General features: G+C 39.1%; 1 protein-coding gene across 1 annotated transcript; it reads right to left on the bottom strand.

Moving 5' to 3' along the window:
* Positions 1 to 1,211: 1,211 nt before the first annotated feature.
* ghrhrl (growth hormone releasing hormone receptor, like) lies at positions 1,212 to 16,510 on the bottom strand (the record flags this gene model as incomplete). Its single annotated transcript, XM_080505737.1, has 13 exons — positions 1,212 to 1,313; positions 2,508 to 2,549; positions 2,878 to 3,007; positions 3,965 to 4,056; positions 4,337 to 4,406; positions 5,181 to 5,241; positions 6,087 to 6,240; positions 6,420 to 6,549; positions 7,800 to 7,903; positions 8,453 to 8,544; positions 10,323 to 10,430; positions 10,935 to 11,040; positions 16,457 to 16,510. The coding sequence occupies 13 exons, from the start codon at positions 16,508 to 16,510 to the stop codon at positions 1,212 to 1,214; spliced, it is 1,245 nt and encodes a 414-aa protein (XP_080361863.1).
* Positions 16,511 to 16,729: the final 219 nt, after the last annotated feature.

Genomic DNA, 16,729 nt, shown 5'->3' with positions numbered 1-16,729 from the left:
GATAATAGATGTTCGGGGAAAATGCCTCCATATGAGAGATCTGTGTTGCAGCTGTGAAAGCCGTTTTCCTCATCACTCGCTAATAGCGCAGGCAGAAAAGTCCTATGAGGGTGAGATTGTCAAAAAGATGCTCAAAGAGGGCTGCAGAAATCCTTTGTTTGGTAATTCTAAGTTATGATTCTATCAGTTCATTGGTCCTGCACAGTGAAGATCAAGTTTGGCCGTTGAATTAAAATGAGTTTGACACTTCGGGTCGAGGAAGACTAAAGGGCCACACTGAAAGTCTCAAAAAGAGAAAAAACAAGTGGAAAAGAGTTTAATAAAGGCAAATTTATGCCGTCCATTTAAGACAAAGATTTCAAATAAAATAAACTTCACAGAACAATAGATAATAGAAATAAATCATTTCTAATCTGTCTTAAAAAAAAAAAAGTCAAACACATTGATGTTCAAATCGACGTTATTTCCTCTGAAAACAAAAGAAAAACATTGAAATAGGTGTAATAAGTCAAAATGCACGAATATATGCAGACTACAAATTTGTGTGCACAACAGGCAATAACAGCATTCTAAATTCCGAAAACAAAAGCGCAATACGGAAGCATTTGACCACAATACAGTTTCATTGTTAATTTAGGGATCACAGAGTGGGTCTTTTTTGCATCATTAAACAGAACGCTACCGCTTTCACACATAATCAGTAGGCTACACTGGTGAGCTGGTGATAAATGCATCATGATTTCATTTATTGGACCTCCCTCCATCATTCAGACAGTATGATACAATGCACATGCAACACAATAATGGAGTTAAATTATTCATTCATCTTTTTACAAATTGCTATGAAGGTAGGTTAATATCGTTCATAAATTGGCAAATAAGACATCAAAGGTATTCTAAAAGCTTGTCTTTCAAAGTGGTGTCTCTCCTCTTTGAGAAATGCACATGTAATTATCAGGAGCTTGTTGGATGTGTGTTTAAAACGTCAACATTCTTCTCCTTTGTAAAGTTCACCTTGGTTTCTTCCCCTTCCCTGAAACGGTCATACAGAGAAGTGACTCTCACGCCGTCAGGCTTCAGTGACCCCGTGGCTGGAGGCTCCCGTAACGGCTGTGCAGCGCTAATGATGGCAAAGACGAACACTGGAGCTGCGTGACTGTTCAATGAGTGTGAGTCCTACAGCAAGAAGCGAGAGTCCGCGTCTCATGCCACTAGAAGGGCGTGTCCATCTGGCTGCCCTTCGCAGCGGGAGACACCACGCCATAACTCCTCTCATTCCAGCGGAGCCACTGCATGTGCACCTCCTTCTGGACCTTACAGAAGAGAACACACGCACGCACGCACGCACACACACACGCACACACACACACACATTTACTTCATTTTAGTTTAGTCTGTTAATGTGGTCCTCTGTTTTCATGTGTTCACTGTTATTTATTTTACAACAATAATAATAGTAATGATAATATTTCCATACAATATTTTATTAAATATACCTTTTAAACTCTTTTTAATGACAATGTATATCTGTGTTTCAAAATCTGCAATATACTATTGGTAATATTTTAAAAAAATTACCTTCTTTTGCTTAGTCAAAATGATCCAATCTACCTCCCAGAAAATATTGAATTTCCTTAATGTTTACCAAAAATATAAATGTTTAAGGTTAGAAATTCAACTGCGCTCAGAAGTTTGCATTGTGAACTGCTTGTCCGTCAAACTGTTCTTTGTCAAAGTATTGTAAAAGTTCCTGTGTGACCGAAATGTTTTCAGTGTCTGTAAGGAAGTAAAGACAAGGAAAGTAAACATAAGGAAATTCTTTCAAATCTGTTTACATCAATCAGCTCTGCGGAGGTCAATATACAAGCTCTCACCTCTCAGGCCAATGTGTATTTGAAATGATTAAACATTCCTGGATCAGTTTTTTTCTTTGCTAGCTTCTCCAGTGAAATAAGCTGACTTGCATACATGACAAAATGTAACAGACATGTAGTCTGAAAACATATAAACATGTTTTCTTTTTTTTACTTATTGCAACTTGAGTGTTGCCAAGAGACTGCTGTTGTGCTCAAACTGTCGGGGAGTGCGGCCTCACATTAATCTTCCTGATTATGTAAGTTCTTTTGAGCATTTTCTTATGCAGTAAAGGAAAGTGGGGAATATATTTAGCAGATCCGACTACACCAGAGCACTCACCTCTCATTGTTTGTGACTTAACCTACTTTTATGCTCCAGCTTGGAAGCTAAAATGCAGAGTATACTTGTGCAACCACAACATCTGTTTTAATAATGTTGGTGTCAAAAACAAGGTCACAGAGAGCAAGCATTTGGAATTGACAAAATGGTCCTACATGTATTTTGTGGTAATTGACTTGTGCCTGGGCCATGTACAGTTTCTTCTGTGTAATCTGATGAATAGTGTCACTTTTATCTATTATTGCTTTTAAGGGGTAACGCAATACTCAGTGCAACATGAATATGTTAATCATGGTGTGACGTGTACTGACCTCTTGATTGAGAAAACAATAGAGAATTGCTACCAGAAGGCCCTGTGAAAAAAGAAAGAAAGAAAAGAAAGTTTCGATCATAATTACTCCAGACTGGTCAACATAATAACAGAATTATCCTTGTGAAGGTTAAATGCAGACACTGATGAGAACAGACACATCGAACGACCAAAATCTTTCACTCAGTCAAGCGGCAAAGAAGAATGGAATAAATTGGACAATCTTTTTTTTTTTCCTCCAAGCTCAATAAAACCCTGTCATATCAGGTCTGTGACATCCTAAAGCATAAAGCAGGGATCTCAACATATACAGCTCGTCCAACACAACATGTTCAGATTTATTGATTTTTTTAAAAAGAATCCCTATTTACCTGGAAGGACCCAATGCAGAGCTCCATACAGAGACGAAGGTTGACATTGAAGTAGTCGGGCAGAAAATTGAAGAACATGTAGTGAGTACCAAACAAAGGGATGAGGAGGAGGGTGGACTTCGCCAGACGCCTGTTGAACACAAGAAGAGGAATTGGGGGGAAAAAAAGAAATACAAAATTTACAAAAGGAACACAAAAACTCCCCAAAACAAAACAGGAAGGCGGCACTTCTGGAGGCAAATCATTTCCCCCATCTGAATTCTGCTCCTGATAGCGTCACATGTGAAATCACATTGATGATCCTCCAAGTGTGAATCATGCGGTCGTGTGGCGCAGATTGCACTGACTTGGTGTGGTGACCTAGAGAAAATGGATCAGCCTGGTCGACAATCATCCTGTTAATCTCTGGTGAAAATAGACCACGACTTCAGGTGCTGCTGAGTAGCAGTAACCAGGGGCCTGGATCCAATCCCAGCCCACTGGGAGCCTGCAGGGACCTTTTGTGAAGCAATAATCCATTTCTAACAGAGTGGTCTGTACAAACAACATGGTTTGAAAATGTGAGAGCTCTTGAGTTACTTAAAAACATCATCGCAGTGATCATTTGTCCAGTGATGAAGTGTAATTTTGGAGAAAAAATAGATAAATCTCAGTTGATCCACTCACTGATCTGTTTACTGACAACAAGAAGGTTATAATTAAACAGCATATTAATCGGTAACATTGACGTGACTTCAGTGTTTCAAAACGATTGACGATCCCTGCTCCAGACAGTTTGCATCTGACAACCACACATACTCAAGCACAGATCGTCCAAATGGTGCATGGAAATATCCCAGCAGGGTTGAACCTTATTGCTTCTTGGTGTTCAAAATACAGAAGTCTCAATGCATACGGAAATGTAAGACTGTGTTAACAAAAGATGAAAACCTGATCAAATCGGAGGGAATCTCAGACTCTATAGTAACGCTTGTGTTATAAAAGAAAAGCCTACATCTTTTGTATTCAAACATAATTAATGACTATAATAAAGGATATTGGTACCGGTGAGTTCACATTGTTTTTGTGTCTGTAGTTGACGGATTACCTGTATTGAGAGGAGTTATTGAACTGAATCAGCCGAGGATCAAGCTTCTGTATTAGGATTCTGATGATATTCATGAAGAGCATAAAATTGACCTGTCGATAGAAAATATGAATGAAAAATTATTTTTGAGCCATAAACAAACCTTGTTTTGATGAAAGCCAACATTTTGAGCGTCCAAGTGTGAAATTGACTTGGACTGGTGCTACAACAGTCCCTGGCTGTCTATTTTCATCACACAAAGGGAGATTTTTTTTTTTCTCAGTTGGCTATATACAAAAAGCCAAAACAAAAGCATATGAATACCAATCTGTAACTAAGTATATAACATACAATCTATTGTTTTATTATTCACAATACAATAGGAGCGCTTACTGCTATGGAGACAACAATTGGCCCTTTAATAATCCACCAGTAGGGTGAGTCCTCATTGATATCCCAACATCTGCAACGGAAATCAATTTTAAATGTTCAGAAAATGTCAACTGGAAAAACATTGTTCTTCTACACCACTTCATCCAATTTAGGGTCGCAGTGATTCCGAGCCGATCCCAGCTGACGAAAGGATAAAGATATGGTGCAAACTAGACTGATCACCAGTCCTTTACAGGTCAAACACAGAGAGACACGCAGTCGCATGCATTCACATTCACATTTACGTTCACACTCCTGGGCAACTGTGACATCAATTAACTCTCAAAGTCATGTTTTTGACTGTGGGAGGAAACCATCTGGCGAAAACATGCAAACTCCACACAGAAAGGCTCATAACGTGGTAAAAAAAAAGACAGTTGCGTGTGAATCAGGAACTACCAAAGAAGTAAAGATTTCTCTGTGTAATAAAAAAAACTAAATAAAATGAATATAAAGTTTTGAGTTTTTGGGTCAAAAAATTGAAATGGGTAGGTTGAGTAAATATCCAAAGCCTGTGGTCCTATCGCAAAGTAAACACCATACAAAGCAGCATATTTTACAATGACGTTGGCGGCTTGAATATTGTCTTCTGGAATTGAAAAAGTAAGACTTTGACATGTAGGTTCTGACAGTTATATAAACAATTATCCTGAGACAAACACCAGACAAAAAACTGGAATCTATATACTGAACATGATTTCCCCTTTATTTATTTCAAGAGCCTCTAAAGTTTGTAGGAAAAAAAATAGTGGAAATCACAGAGAGAGAGAGAGAAAGAGAAGTAATAATCAACATTTATACAAACTCTGTGTCCTCAAAATACACCCTGGATGCAATCCAAAGGGCTATGAAGAACACAGGTACACCTGCAGAAAAGTAAGAGAGAATAATAAAGATAATTGAGATTTAATCAATGCACAATGGGATGGATGGATCATAACTGGACAGTCACCAGGGATTGATCTCTGTTGACTGAATATCACATTTTTTCTGATATTATCTGAATTGCACAACAATAACTGAGAGTTAAAAAAAAGTATATTTTATAGAGTTTTAGCACTGTATATTTACATGATTTAAACCGTCAGAGTTCACAATGGGAAGCAAAGGGGTTTGTTTTAGGAATTTGGACATTTATAATCTACCCATAAAGGACAGTAAGGTCAGTAGTTAGCTGCTTAAATGTAGTAATTATTAGCTAATATTGTCGGCTCACATCAGTCTGTCGGCTTCTTTTGGTCCCTGAAGACCACAGAGACTTTTGTGAAGCAAGTTACTCTTAAGCCACAAATGTCAAAGTATTTCAAGAGGGCTTGGTTTAAGTTTAAATTAAAAATCATTCATTTGATTTGGTCCTTTTTCACATCAAAGAACATAATTGATTTCATTATAATACAACGTTGTGACAGGTTTTGTCATGTGTTGTATAATACAGATTGTAAAAGCTCTACTGCTCAAGAAGAGTTTTTAGATACTGGCAAGATTTCAGCCTTATATTAAATCAAAAGATCACCTATTTAAAAGAGTAAAATATGAATAAGAGACTACTATGGACATTAATTATAAATTAACTCATTGAGGAGGACCAATTGATCTCTCTTTTTTTTTTTTTTTTGGTTGTGTCACGTTAGATCCAGTATTTTAAAGAAACATATTAAGAGTGAAGTTCATTAAAAGTATTCAAGAAGCTGCATATCAAGGAGATTCTCACCCCAGCCCAGCAGACTGAAGCCCCAGAGGCAGCGGCGGCGGTGATAGAAAGAGGAGAGCAGCAGGGAATTGAGGTAGAGCGCCTCCACCAGGAGCCAAAAAAAATTTGCCATAATGCAGTAGTGGCAGAAAACCACCGAGGCCTTACAGGCAAACTGGACAGAGGAACAGGAGGGACAAGGGCAGAGGACAAACTGTATAAGGAGGGTTTAGCATGAGAGAAGAGTCGCACAGGCAAAATATTAGGATGCATAAACATGAGAACATGGAAATCTGCCCTGAGGAATTGCTTAATACAGCCAAGAGCCTCTTGTCTGGAGTGTCATTATCTTACGGTGGACAGGGTGCAGTGGTTGGTGACGTTTGAGAACAGAGTTGCATCCTTTATGAACACTGCCACAGCTTTTAGGATGAACGAAACAAAGAGCTGGATGTGGATGAAGTTCCTCGCACACCGCAGCTTCCTGATTAAAAAAAGCCACAAAAAAAAACAGGCAATATAAATATAGTAATAGTGCAGTGCTCTGGCATAAACAACAACATTTAACAATAAACGCCAAACCAATCAATTCAATTGAGAGTTAGGCAGACAGTGAAAATAAAACTTAATTTACTAACAATTATAAATCTTAGATAAAGAATAAAAATACTAAAAACAAAGTGACAATAAAGCTGTACAGATTATCAATGTAACAGAGGTGAATATAAGAAATAGATGGCAGCATTGGTGCAGTGATTGTATTACAATTGCATAATATTCATAATATTCATAAAACAGCACACCAGCTGGAAACTGGAAAAAAAAAAAAGCATTAATATGTTTTGCGCTCCTACTTCCTTCAATCCAGTGAACTACAGAGCTTGGTGGGATTGTGTGAGGAGACCCCTCATATTGTGTCAGTCACATGCTGAGGGAGCCGTGTGACCTCTTTGGTCCGCAAATAGTTTCTAATCACTGAATCAGAGGAGAGCTTTTAAAATGTTTGACAGAGAGAGAGAGAGAGAGAGAGAGAGAGAGAGAGCTGTGAGGGTCTGTTCTGATGTGTTTCTAGTTTTTAATGCTGAACCACACTCATCTGCTGTCTCCCATAGAATCCCTTATAATGGTCAGACATTAGACTGGCATGACATTTACAGATAAAACAAATATCAAATATAATTCAGTTTAAGAAATATATATAAATGACTGACTCTTAAGAGGTTCATGTTTGTGAGGGTTTTGCTTGTTCAGTGGAGAATATTGCATCAAAGTGTATTATAGTGTATCGTAAGCATCTGTGCAACTGCTGGTGTTAAATACAATTTTAAGGAACTTTTGTCATTGAGTTATTGACAGGGATACAGGAGCGTTTGAGTGGTAGGAGAAAGCACGTCTATACTTTTTACTTCTTTTTGTCATGCAAATGTCGATTAGGTGGAAATTGGTGTTTGTTTTGTATTTGTGTTATTCACCTAAATGTTTCTTTATTATATATGTTTTCATTATCATGTATCATTCATTCATCCATTTCCATTTCTAATTTCCCGGACAAATGATGCACCAGTAATTCTAAACTCCACACAAACGTGCAAACATGTCATGAGTGGTTGATATGATTCGCATGACATTTAACTGGTGAGTGTCAGCAATTTCAATGCCATTTGTGTTTTTAAAACAAAATCTGCTTTCATTCTCTGACACTCACGTCCTTCTTGTCGCCCGACATGCTCATACCTGAAGAGTAACAGGATGAAGACGGCGACTGCCAGCACCACCAGAGAGAGGCTGTAGCCGATGGTGTAAATGAGCTTCACTGTGGCAAAGTACGACTCTTCAGTCTGAATTCAGGGCGAGAAAGACGATTTTGCATGAAAGGACATCAAACTCAAAATATCAAAGCTTAAAAATGCTGCCAGACTTCGAGATGAAGATAATGTCCCAAAATTAGATGAAATTACAGAGGCAAACTTGAGACTCAACCACACTGAAAAGATGACTGAAACGTAGCTGGAAACTACTTTCAGAATCTGAGTCGGGCTCTAATGACAGTGAGAGGGCATGAAGCAAAAAACTGAAAGAAAGAAAGAAAGAAAGAAAGAAAGAAAGAAAGAAAGAAAGAAAGAAAGAAAGAAAGAAAGGATAGGGTAAAAAAAAATAATTAACTATATTTCTGTAAGAACTTGTAAAGGATGGCATTTGACTTTAGTTTTTTGGGTGTTTGTTTTTTTTTTAAATCAATGTTTTGTTTTGTTTTTGCTCATCACACTCCTAAAAGGTTAGAAAAAAAAAAGACCTGATACAACCTACTACATTTTGTTTGTTTTTATGAGGTATTGAGTTTGTGAATGCCTCATCTCTCTTCTGTCTTCACAACAATCAATGCTCACCTCTGGAATGTCATCTTCCACACTGCAGGCAACACGGTAGGGAGGGAATGACTGTGACCAGCCTCCACCGGTGCAGTTTTTGCTTACTGACCCTGAAGAGACAAGTCGAAACATCATCCACTGGCAGCTGGGCAGAGTTTAGCTTCACAATCTAAATCAGCAAAGCAAATATATTTAAGTAAAAATCCATGAGTGCACACTGTGTCAATTCCCCAAACAAGTGAGGATAAAGAATAATACGAGACAATACTGGGACAAAACAAAAAAAGGCTTCAGCATGGACTACAGTCCTTTTCTTGTTTTTTTTCTTGTCTCGCTTAAAACTAAACGCCTGATTGCAGCAAAGAGTGGTTCACAGGAAACCAATTTTACAAGTTGACAAATAGAACATGTGGAAAATATGTGAGGGCAGAGAAGAATGGAAAAAGAGGACAATGTAATAGCAAAATGGAACGAGTCAGCCGGAGCGATAGGCCCGGAGATGGAGCAACCAGGTGAGCGGCGAACACGACTCGTCCATACTGAGGGAGAACTGGTCAGATTGGACGCACGCATAAGATTAACTTACGGAGAACGACATGCTTAGAACAGAGAGTGCAGATGGTCAAGAATAAGACACTGCAACACACATTAATACATGGCGTCCCATAAGGAGCAGAAAAGAACAACACAATAAACGTCATTATTGAATTTATTTGATTATAGAGTACAAATCACGCGCAACATGTACGTATGCATCCAGCGAACACATCGCTCCCTGGTGGTTTAGCCCAGGATGTTAAGGTCAGTATGGAAACTCGAATTAGACCTAACTTTTTGTCCTTGTCAATTGAGAAGTACTGAAAATATGAACACAGACTTGTTTTTTGTTTTTGAACTCTCACTGCTTTAGACCCTGACAGTGTTTTGATTAATAAAATGAGTTTTGATTAATAAACTTTCTTACACTGGACATTGTCTCGGAAAGCTTTTGGCTCCACCATTACATAACTGCAGTAACTGCACAATTCCTCCCTGCTGTCTGTCTGTCTTTTTCCAAATATCCATTGATCTATTTTAGGTAAGACTTACATACTATAGTGAAACTGAAGACATTTTGAATGTAGTAGCCTCTGCTAAAAAAAAATGTTTTTAAATACTAATATTATATTTTATTATATTATAATACACTTTTTTATGCTGGTTGCTATTTTGAGCAGTCATCGTTAATATTCTGCATTGACGTTTTACTGGGATTAATTTCTCATTATTAAATGTCAACATCCAAGTTGTGATTACAACTAGGAAAGTTCAACTTTTTTCGAAAACGCTTACGTGGCGTCCTTTTGCAGGAAAAAAAAACTATCAGTAGATACCATCTGTTTATTTGTAATTAAACCCAAATTAATTGGATATGATGTAACATTACTTCTTAATCCCCACACAATTAACCATGTAAACATACATGTGCGTGGTGTTGTGAAAGGAAGCCTATAAATCCCCACATGGTGAATGTCCACGCTATAACACGTGGATCTACAAATGAGGAATCAATCTACCTGCAAGCAGCTTCAGGGGGATGCAAACATGACCCTGTTTTTCTTGTTCGAACACTAATGAATGATCTATTCGCTCATTTTGTGAGTGAAATCCAAAACAGACTGATTCATTTGTTGGGAAACACCTAATTGGATTATGGTCTTCTGTGCCATTCAGCCAAACCTGAGTCGAGTTTATTTCACTATTACCTTAATACCGTTGAGAAACAATTATTGAATTAAGAAGACGCAAGTCCTGATTCAGATCTGGATTATTTTCAAAGAAAAAAAATAATTGCCCCCCCCCTTTTTTTTTTTTTTCACAGCCCAGTTTCTCCCGTGTGATCAGTGACCTGTGTTGTTTTTGAAGAGGGAAAAGACGGCAGGACACGCTCGGTGGACAGTTTCTCCGACGGCTGTGTGAGGCCAGCAGGCGACTCCATCCCAGACCGGACGGCAACCTTTCCAAAGGAGGTGCAGGAGACGAAAGGTTTCACAAAGGGGAGTGTCAATTGGGAACGATTGGACAACAAGAGAGCAGATAGGTCTGAAATCCTACCACCACCAGTTAAATCACATAGTTCATAATCATGGCGATGTTATGAAGGTAAAGTAAGACCTACAGCAACATTCATCAAACCCCCTAAGGCTTGCTCACCTCTGTGTTCATTATATATCCTCTGGCAAAGCCTTTATGTAGAAATAGATTACATCCATAAATCCTGTCATAATCCTTAATGGTCTCGTATACAGATGCATCACAGTAATTGATCGTTCACCATGTTTCCATTTTTGCAGTGAGGAGTCTTCCCCGACAACAGATGATTTTCTCTGGAGCATTTATTCTTGCTTACACACATTTCACAAGTATATGTATAACACTTCATAGCAAAGTCACTCTTGGATTTATATGCGCTACTTCTATACCGAGAACAAGACGCATGGTTTGACAATGGAAAACTCACCCTCCGTGGTTTTGTTCGCCTGCTCAGCGATGTACTGGAGGCAGTGGAGCTGCTCTTGTTCCAGCTGAAATATGTATTCACATTCAGGGTGTAGACTCGACCAAGCCTGGAGGGGTTAGGGAAACAAGATGAGAAGGAATAATGGAGGGAACGGACGTTCCAAAAGAGCCACACAGGTGAAGCATTCTGTAGTCACTTATAATTACATCACAGAGGTTTATCACGTGTTCCAAAAAAAAAGATGTCTATTTTCAAAGGGAGGTGAGTCATTCTGCTTTCCTGCAGAAAGAGTGACCTTTTGGCAAATTGTGCCTATTTCTATGGAAGGAATCAAAGAAAATGATGGTTCACGAAAGCACACGAAGAATTGAAGTTCAGAAAATTCTCTGGATTGGTTTGTCATTCAGAGCACGGTGATTATCTTTATATATTTAGTGCTGCTATCGCAGGCTTTTGCCCGTGTACACCCGCTGAACCGCTTTTCCTGTCTTTCAAATAAAAAACGGCTATGGCAAGAATTTCACCTTTAAATGTACACAGGCATCTTCGTTAGAGTGGGAACAGGGCTGATGAAAAAGATATGCGTGTGTGTGTGCGTGTGTGTGCGTGTGTCGTTCCTCTCTCCCTGTCGTGTGCGCGCGTTTCAAAAAGAAAGAGCGAGGTGCACATGCAGGTATAAACAAGCCAAACATGAGGTAATCATCGTGAAGCCCTTTGATTTCACAAATTACTCAGATCTCTGCGCAGATGTTCATGCAGCCTTTTCAGGCTGTTATTTCCTTCACTTAAAGAATGATGCGCTGCCATTCGATTGCAACAGGACACCACACCAAATAACGGACCCCTCGCTCACGAAGTCCTCTCTGTCGCTGACGCTCATACTGTTCAGACCTTTGTCCTTGATTCAGCTTCATTTCCATCTGGTTTAAAAAAAGAAACCCTGAGAGGGAAAGAAATGAGGCTGCAATGAGATGCTACCAAATACTAAATGAAACAGGCCTTCGGGAGATGAATTCCTGTTGAACCAGAATCGTTTCCCCCCCCTTGGGAAACAGCAAACCCCAAGTCACCAGCTTCCTGAGTGCCGTCCAATGCTGCGCAATGGTTGTGTGCTATAAACAAGATTTTCATTAACAGGATCTCAGTGGGGGGAAACACACTGCAGCGCCCACACACACACACACACACACACACACACACACACACACACACACACACACACACACACACACACACACACACACACACACACACACACACACACACACACACACACACACACACACACACACACACACACACGACATGATCTAAAGAAGGTGTGACATGAATTAAAAAACATTTATTCAAAGCGAACTGTAATGGCGGTTCCACCAGTCCAAAAGAATAGTTTGAAAATGACTGAAAATGTAAAATAAATTGGTAGTTTTCATTCATTTAAATCATAGAATTGTCTAAAGGGGTTTTCAACCCATGGTCTTAGGTGTTTAAACAATGATGACCACAGCATCACTGTTTCCAGGTTTTGTACAAATTACATGTAAATATTTAGACATTTCTATTAATAAATAAGAAAAAATAACACGAGTCACTTAAATATGTTTTTCAGTGTTTGGAAAGAAACAGTTTCGCTTCAAGGCTCTCATTAGAAGTCTGACCATTTCAAGGATTTAATCATAGATTTCTCTGTATCAAATCAGGAAAAATGTCAAGACTTGAAATTCCTGAAAACACATTGGAAAATGGATAACTATTTATTTCTGCAAGCCCACACAAACTCTTATTTTTCTGTTCCCCCGCCATAATAACACCCCTCAACCCTTTCTCCTCATTTTCTGTCTGTGAACATGTTCACCGTCTACAATATATGCACAACATACCTCCATTTTTGGAGAAAAAAAACAACCTACGTTTGTGTTTGTGCAGAACAACAAACCACTCAAAAACAGCTACAGAATAAACGGAAGAGGAAACGCTCTGAAAATGAGCAGAAACCAGCATCAATGCAATCAGTAGCTCCATGAGTTAACAACAGAAATATGTATTTTTTTTTAAAAAGCCTGAACAAACCCCTGCTCAACCTCTTTGTTCCAACTACAGTGCTAATTAATATAATGAGATGTGTTATTGTGCTATTTACCCGGTAATTACAACACCTCCTGCGCAAGGGAGGAGTGGGAAGAGAACCAAAAGCCTTACGTTGGCTGCAGGAGAGACATTAAATCCAGGCAATAAGCCTTTTGGATATCTCATACTTCTTTGAGTGACAGTGGCGTGTTTGTTCTCTGTATCTCAAATCTAAAATGCAATTAATCGTCGCTTTAGGCAGAGAGTTACAATGTTCATTTTCACTTTGGGAAATATATCTGCCACTTATCACACAAATCTGAAAGTAAATAACCAACAGGATGGGATTTTGGGTCAAAGTCATGATGTACGATAGCAGGGGAAAGGGGATAGAGAAAAGGCATGGGTCTCCTTCATGTTGGCACAAACTGAACTACCATCTAAAGCAAGGATCTACCATTAGAAAACCAGTGCCATCATCTAAATGGAGCAGTGTGTGTTAAAAGATTTCTGCACTTGAGATAGTCTCAGGCACAAATTCAACCTTTGGTAACGGCCCTTGTGATTTAGTGCCAAAGGGCACTTCAACACATGGCCAGGTCGAGGTAAGAACTGAGCCATCAACCTCGAGCACGCAATGCATGCAATTCATGTTGAAAAGCGGGAGAAGGAATGGGGGGGGGGGGGGGGGGGGGGGGGGCTGGTCAAGGCTGTGTGGATGTTGAGGAGAGGAGTGTGGGGTCACTTCATGAAACTAAAAGCAAAGCCAAAGGCCTTTTCACCCTGCAGCCTCTCTCCTGCAAAAAAATGTTCTCTGAAGGGTGAAACCCATTATCCACTTATTACCCAAAAAGGGGGCCATAGGATTGGGCTCACTTCGCACATGTTGGCTTCTATTTTCCAACAACGAGTGAGATGCACTTTCTGGCTGCTGGCTGGTGTAAAAATATTAAGCACACTCATTTATTCAGACAGAGCGAGAGCGAGAGAGAGAGAGAGAGAGAGAGAGAGAGAGAGAGAGAGAGAGAGAGAGAGAGAGAGAGAGAGAGAGAGAGAGAGAGAGAGAGAGAGAGAGAGAGAGAACACAAGCATTGACAGCATATGAACTTAACATTGCAAACACAGAAGGGAAGATGGCTTGACAGTTGGGTTGATATGATTATTTCCTGTCTCATGCAGAGGAGGACGAGTATGAAACTGAAGTCAAAAATCAGTTTGCATATTTTAGCATCAGGACAGATCTCCCCTTCCATAAAATACAATTAATTGAAGTCACGTTATGAATCATCCCATTCATACTGATCTACACATGCTTGGGACAGCTGAAGGTGAAGGGCCTTGCTCAAGGACCCTCACTGGTAAACTTTTTGTGGGATTTGAAACCGGCAAACTTCTAGTAATAAGCTTGCTTTCCTTACCTCAAGGCAGCCACTTCCCTTTCATGTGATGTGCTCCAAACATAATTCATGTACGATAACAATTTGTTGAATAATATTATCATAACATTTGCCAAATGTGCATAATTCTGGGGGAAATGCAGTGAGGCTGCTGCCAGCTCTGCTTCTCAATCCCACTCAAACCATTTTAATCCTTTGGGTTAACCCAAATTAGTCACCATTGTAATATTGATGTCCGCACATTCCAAACAAAAGGTGATATACTTTGTAAAGGTCAATGATATGTATCTAGTCTTGCCATTTTGACTTAAATTGCAATGAAAAAGCTCAAGGTTAGTACATTTACCTGACTGTAGGTGGCAGTGGTGAGCACATGGGGTGTGTCAATTTGCAGGTGAAGGTAAAACAATGCAAACACTGCAGTTTACTGTACCTTACCAACACATAAAAGTTCATTATTTAACAATCACACATTTGTTTCTTTTGTATAAATACAAAAGGGAAATAGTAACATATGGCTATTTGATGTTTCTTTATCAAACTACCTTTGTAACTGTATAACTTTATATTTTGTGCTACAGAGTGGGAGTGACATTAACTAGCGGATCCCAACATGATTTCCAAAGTGCCCATCTTTTTGTTTCAAACTGAGCAGAAGTCCATCCGCTGACCGTGGAATGAAACAGCTTTCACTCAAAGTGAGTTAAGCCTTGCAGCCAAAAGTCGTAATCTCGTTGACCCTTTTCTCCATTTTAGTCATTTGATTTGTCAGAATTGAGCATTTGAATAATGGTAGATTGCTCAGGAATATAGAGATTGATTACATAATTATCAAAACAAATGTTTATTTTTTATGGTGATTGTGTTTTCTTTGAGGGTTTGTCTTGTGAGTAGTTGATTATAAGTCTCTGTCATCCACAGCAGTGAATGCGAGTGATGAACCAAACAGTAATGGGTGTCAATGGTCTATCTCTGTTGTAAATGTGCACTGTTTGGAACGTGTGTATGTTTTGCTTTAGTTGTATGAGTTCATTCATTGTCATGTACAAAGTACAGATTTTTAAATTCCTTCTGTACTTTCCCCCAAACCTCAAAGAGTTTGTATTGTAATAAATTACATCGACTAGGTACTTTATGTTTAGATTTACTTTCTATTTGATGCATGTACTTTGAGGCATGCCTTTTCTATCGTGTATAAAATAGTTTTCTAGGGGAAAATAAACCAAAATAATTCAAAGTTGTAACCAGTGAGGCAGGTGGCACTGAATTACGTCTACTCACAGCAGAAGACCAGACCCTCTCTAAACACACACATGGACATTACTTCAAAAATTGGTCTTGAAGAAATACTAACTTATTAAAGATTAAAGTTGTGGGGACTTTGTTTGAACCTCCAAAAAAGTCACCTTCCCATAAAATAAGGGTTGGTATTCTTATTCCCCCCCCCCCCCCCCCCCCCACACACACACACACACACACAGCTTTCAAAATCTTAACCCTTCATCTGATGGATTCGCTTGAATAGCCTATAATTAATTTTCCACATGGGGATTTCTATTTTGTTCCCCTGGTACGGCAAGAAACACGAGCATACACGCTCGTTGAACATTTGTTGAAAAAAAAAAAAAAAGAAAGAAAGAAAAACCCCCAAAACAACACAACATGATCATAAATATGTGTGTATCTTACAGGGAACTGGATGTGATAAAGCGTGCTGCATGGCTGCACATTTAAAGTAAAAAAAAAAAAAATGCTTTACTTATTCACACAGTGTAATAAAGCAACGCTTCAATTTTCTGCAAAAATTACCAGTTTGACAGCAACCTCTGTGTCTTCTCAATCTGTTGCAAGATTTAAAAAAATTAAAAAATCAATAATAGATATTAATAGATATCAATCAAAAATTACGAATGAAGTCGATATTGACTTTCACATTATTATTATTATTATTTACGAATACTATTATCACCACTATGTCCTAACTGCAAAGCTTTTGGGTGGGGGTTAAAAAAAAAAAAAGCAGGAAGAAACAAACAAAAGTATGCAGGTGAAACTTACAGGTGGAGCCAAACACAGCGTGAGGAAAAGGCTGCTGGTGTGGAGCCCGGACATGGTGCCCAGCATCCTCTGCTCAGTCCGAACGTGGCGCTTCGCCGCGACGCGCTCCAGCCGGACGAGACGAGACGAGACGAGACGAGACGAGACGACGCTGTGTGCTGCTTTCCAGGCGCGCTCGCACAGCGACACGCGTGTTAAGAGAGCAGGAATACACATACAGTAGTTCTGGTGTGTATTTCCACAGTAAGTTCTTCTCATACTGCACTGACTCCA

This window comes from Blennius ocellaris (assembly GCF_963422515.1).
Source record: "Blennius ocellaris genome assembly, chromosome: 12".
NCBI lineage: Eukaryota > Metazoa > Chordata > Actinopteri > Blenniiformes > Blenniidae > Blennius > Blennius ocellaris.
This window is presented reverse-complemented; position numbering and strand designations above follow the sequence as displayed.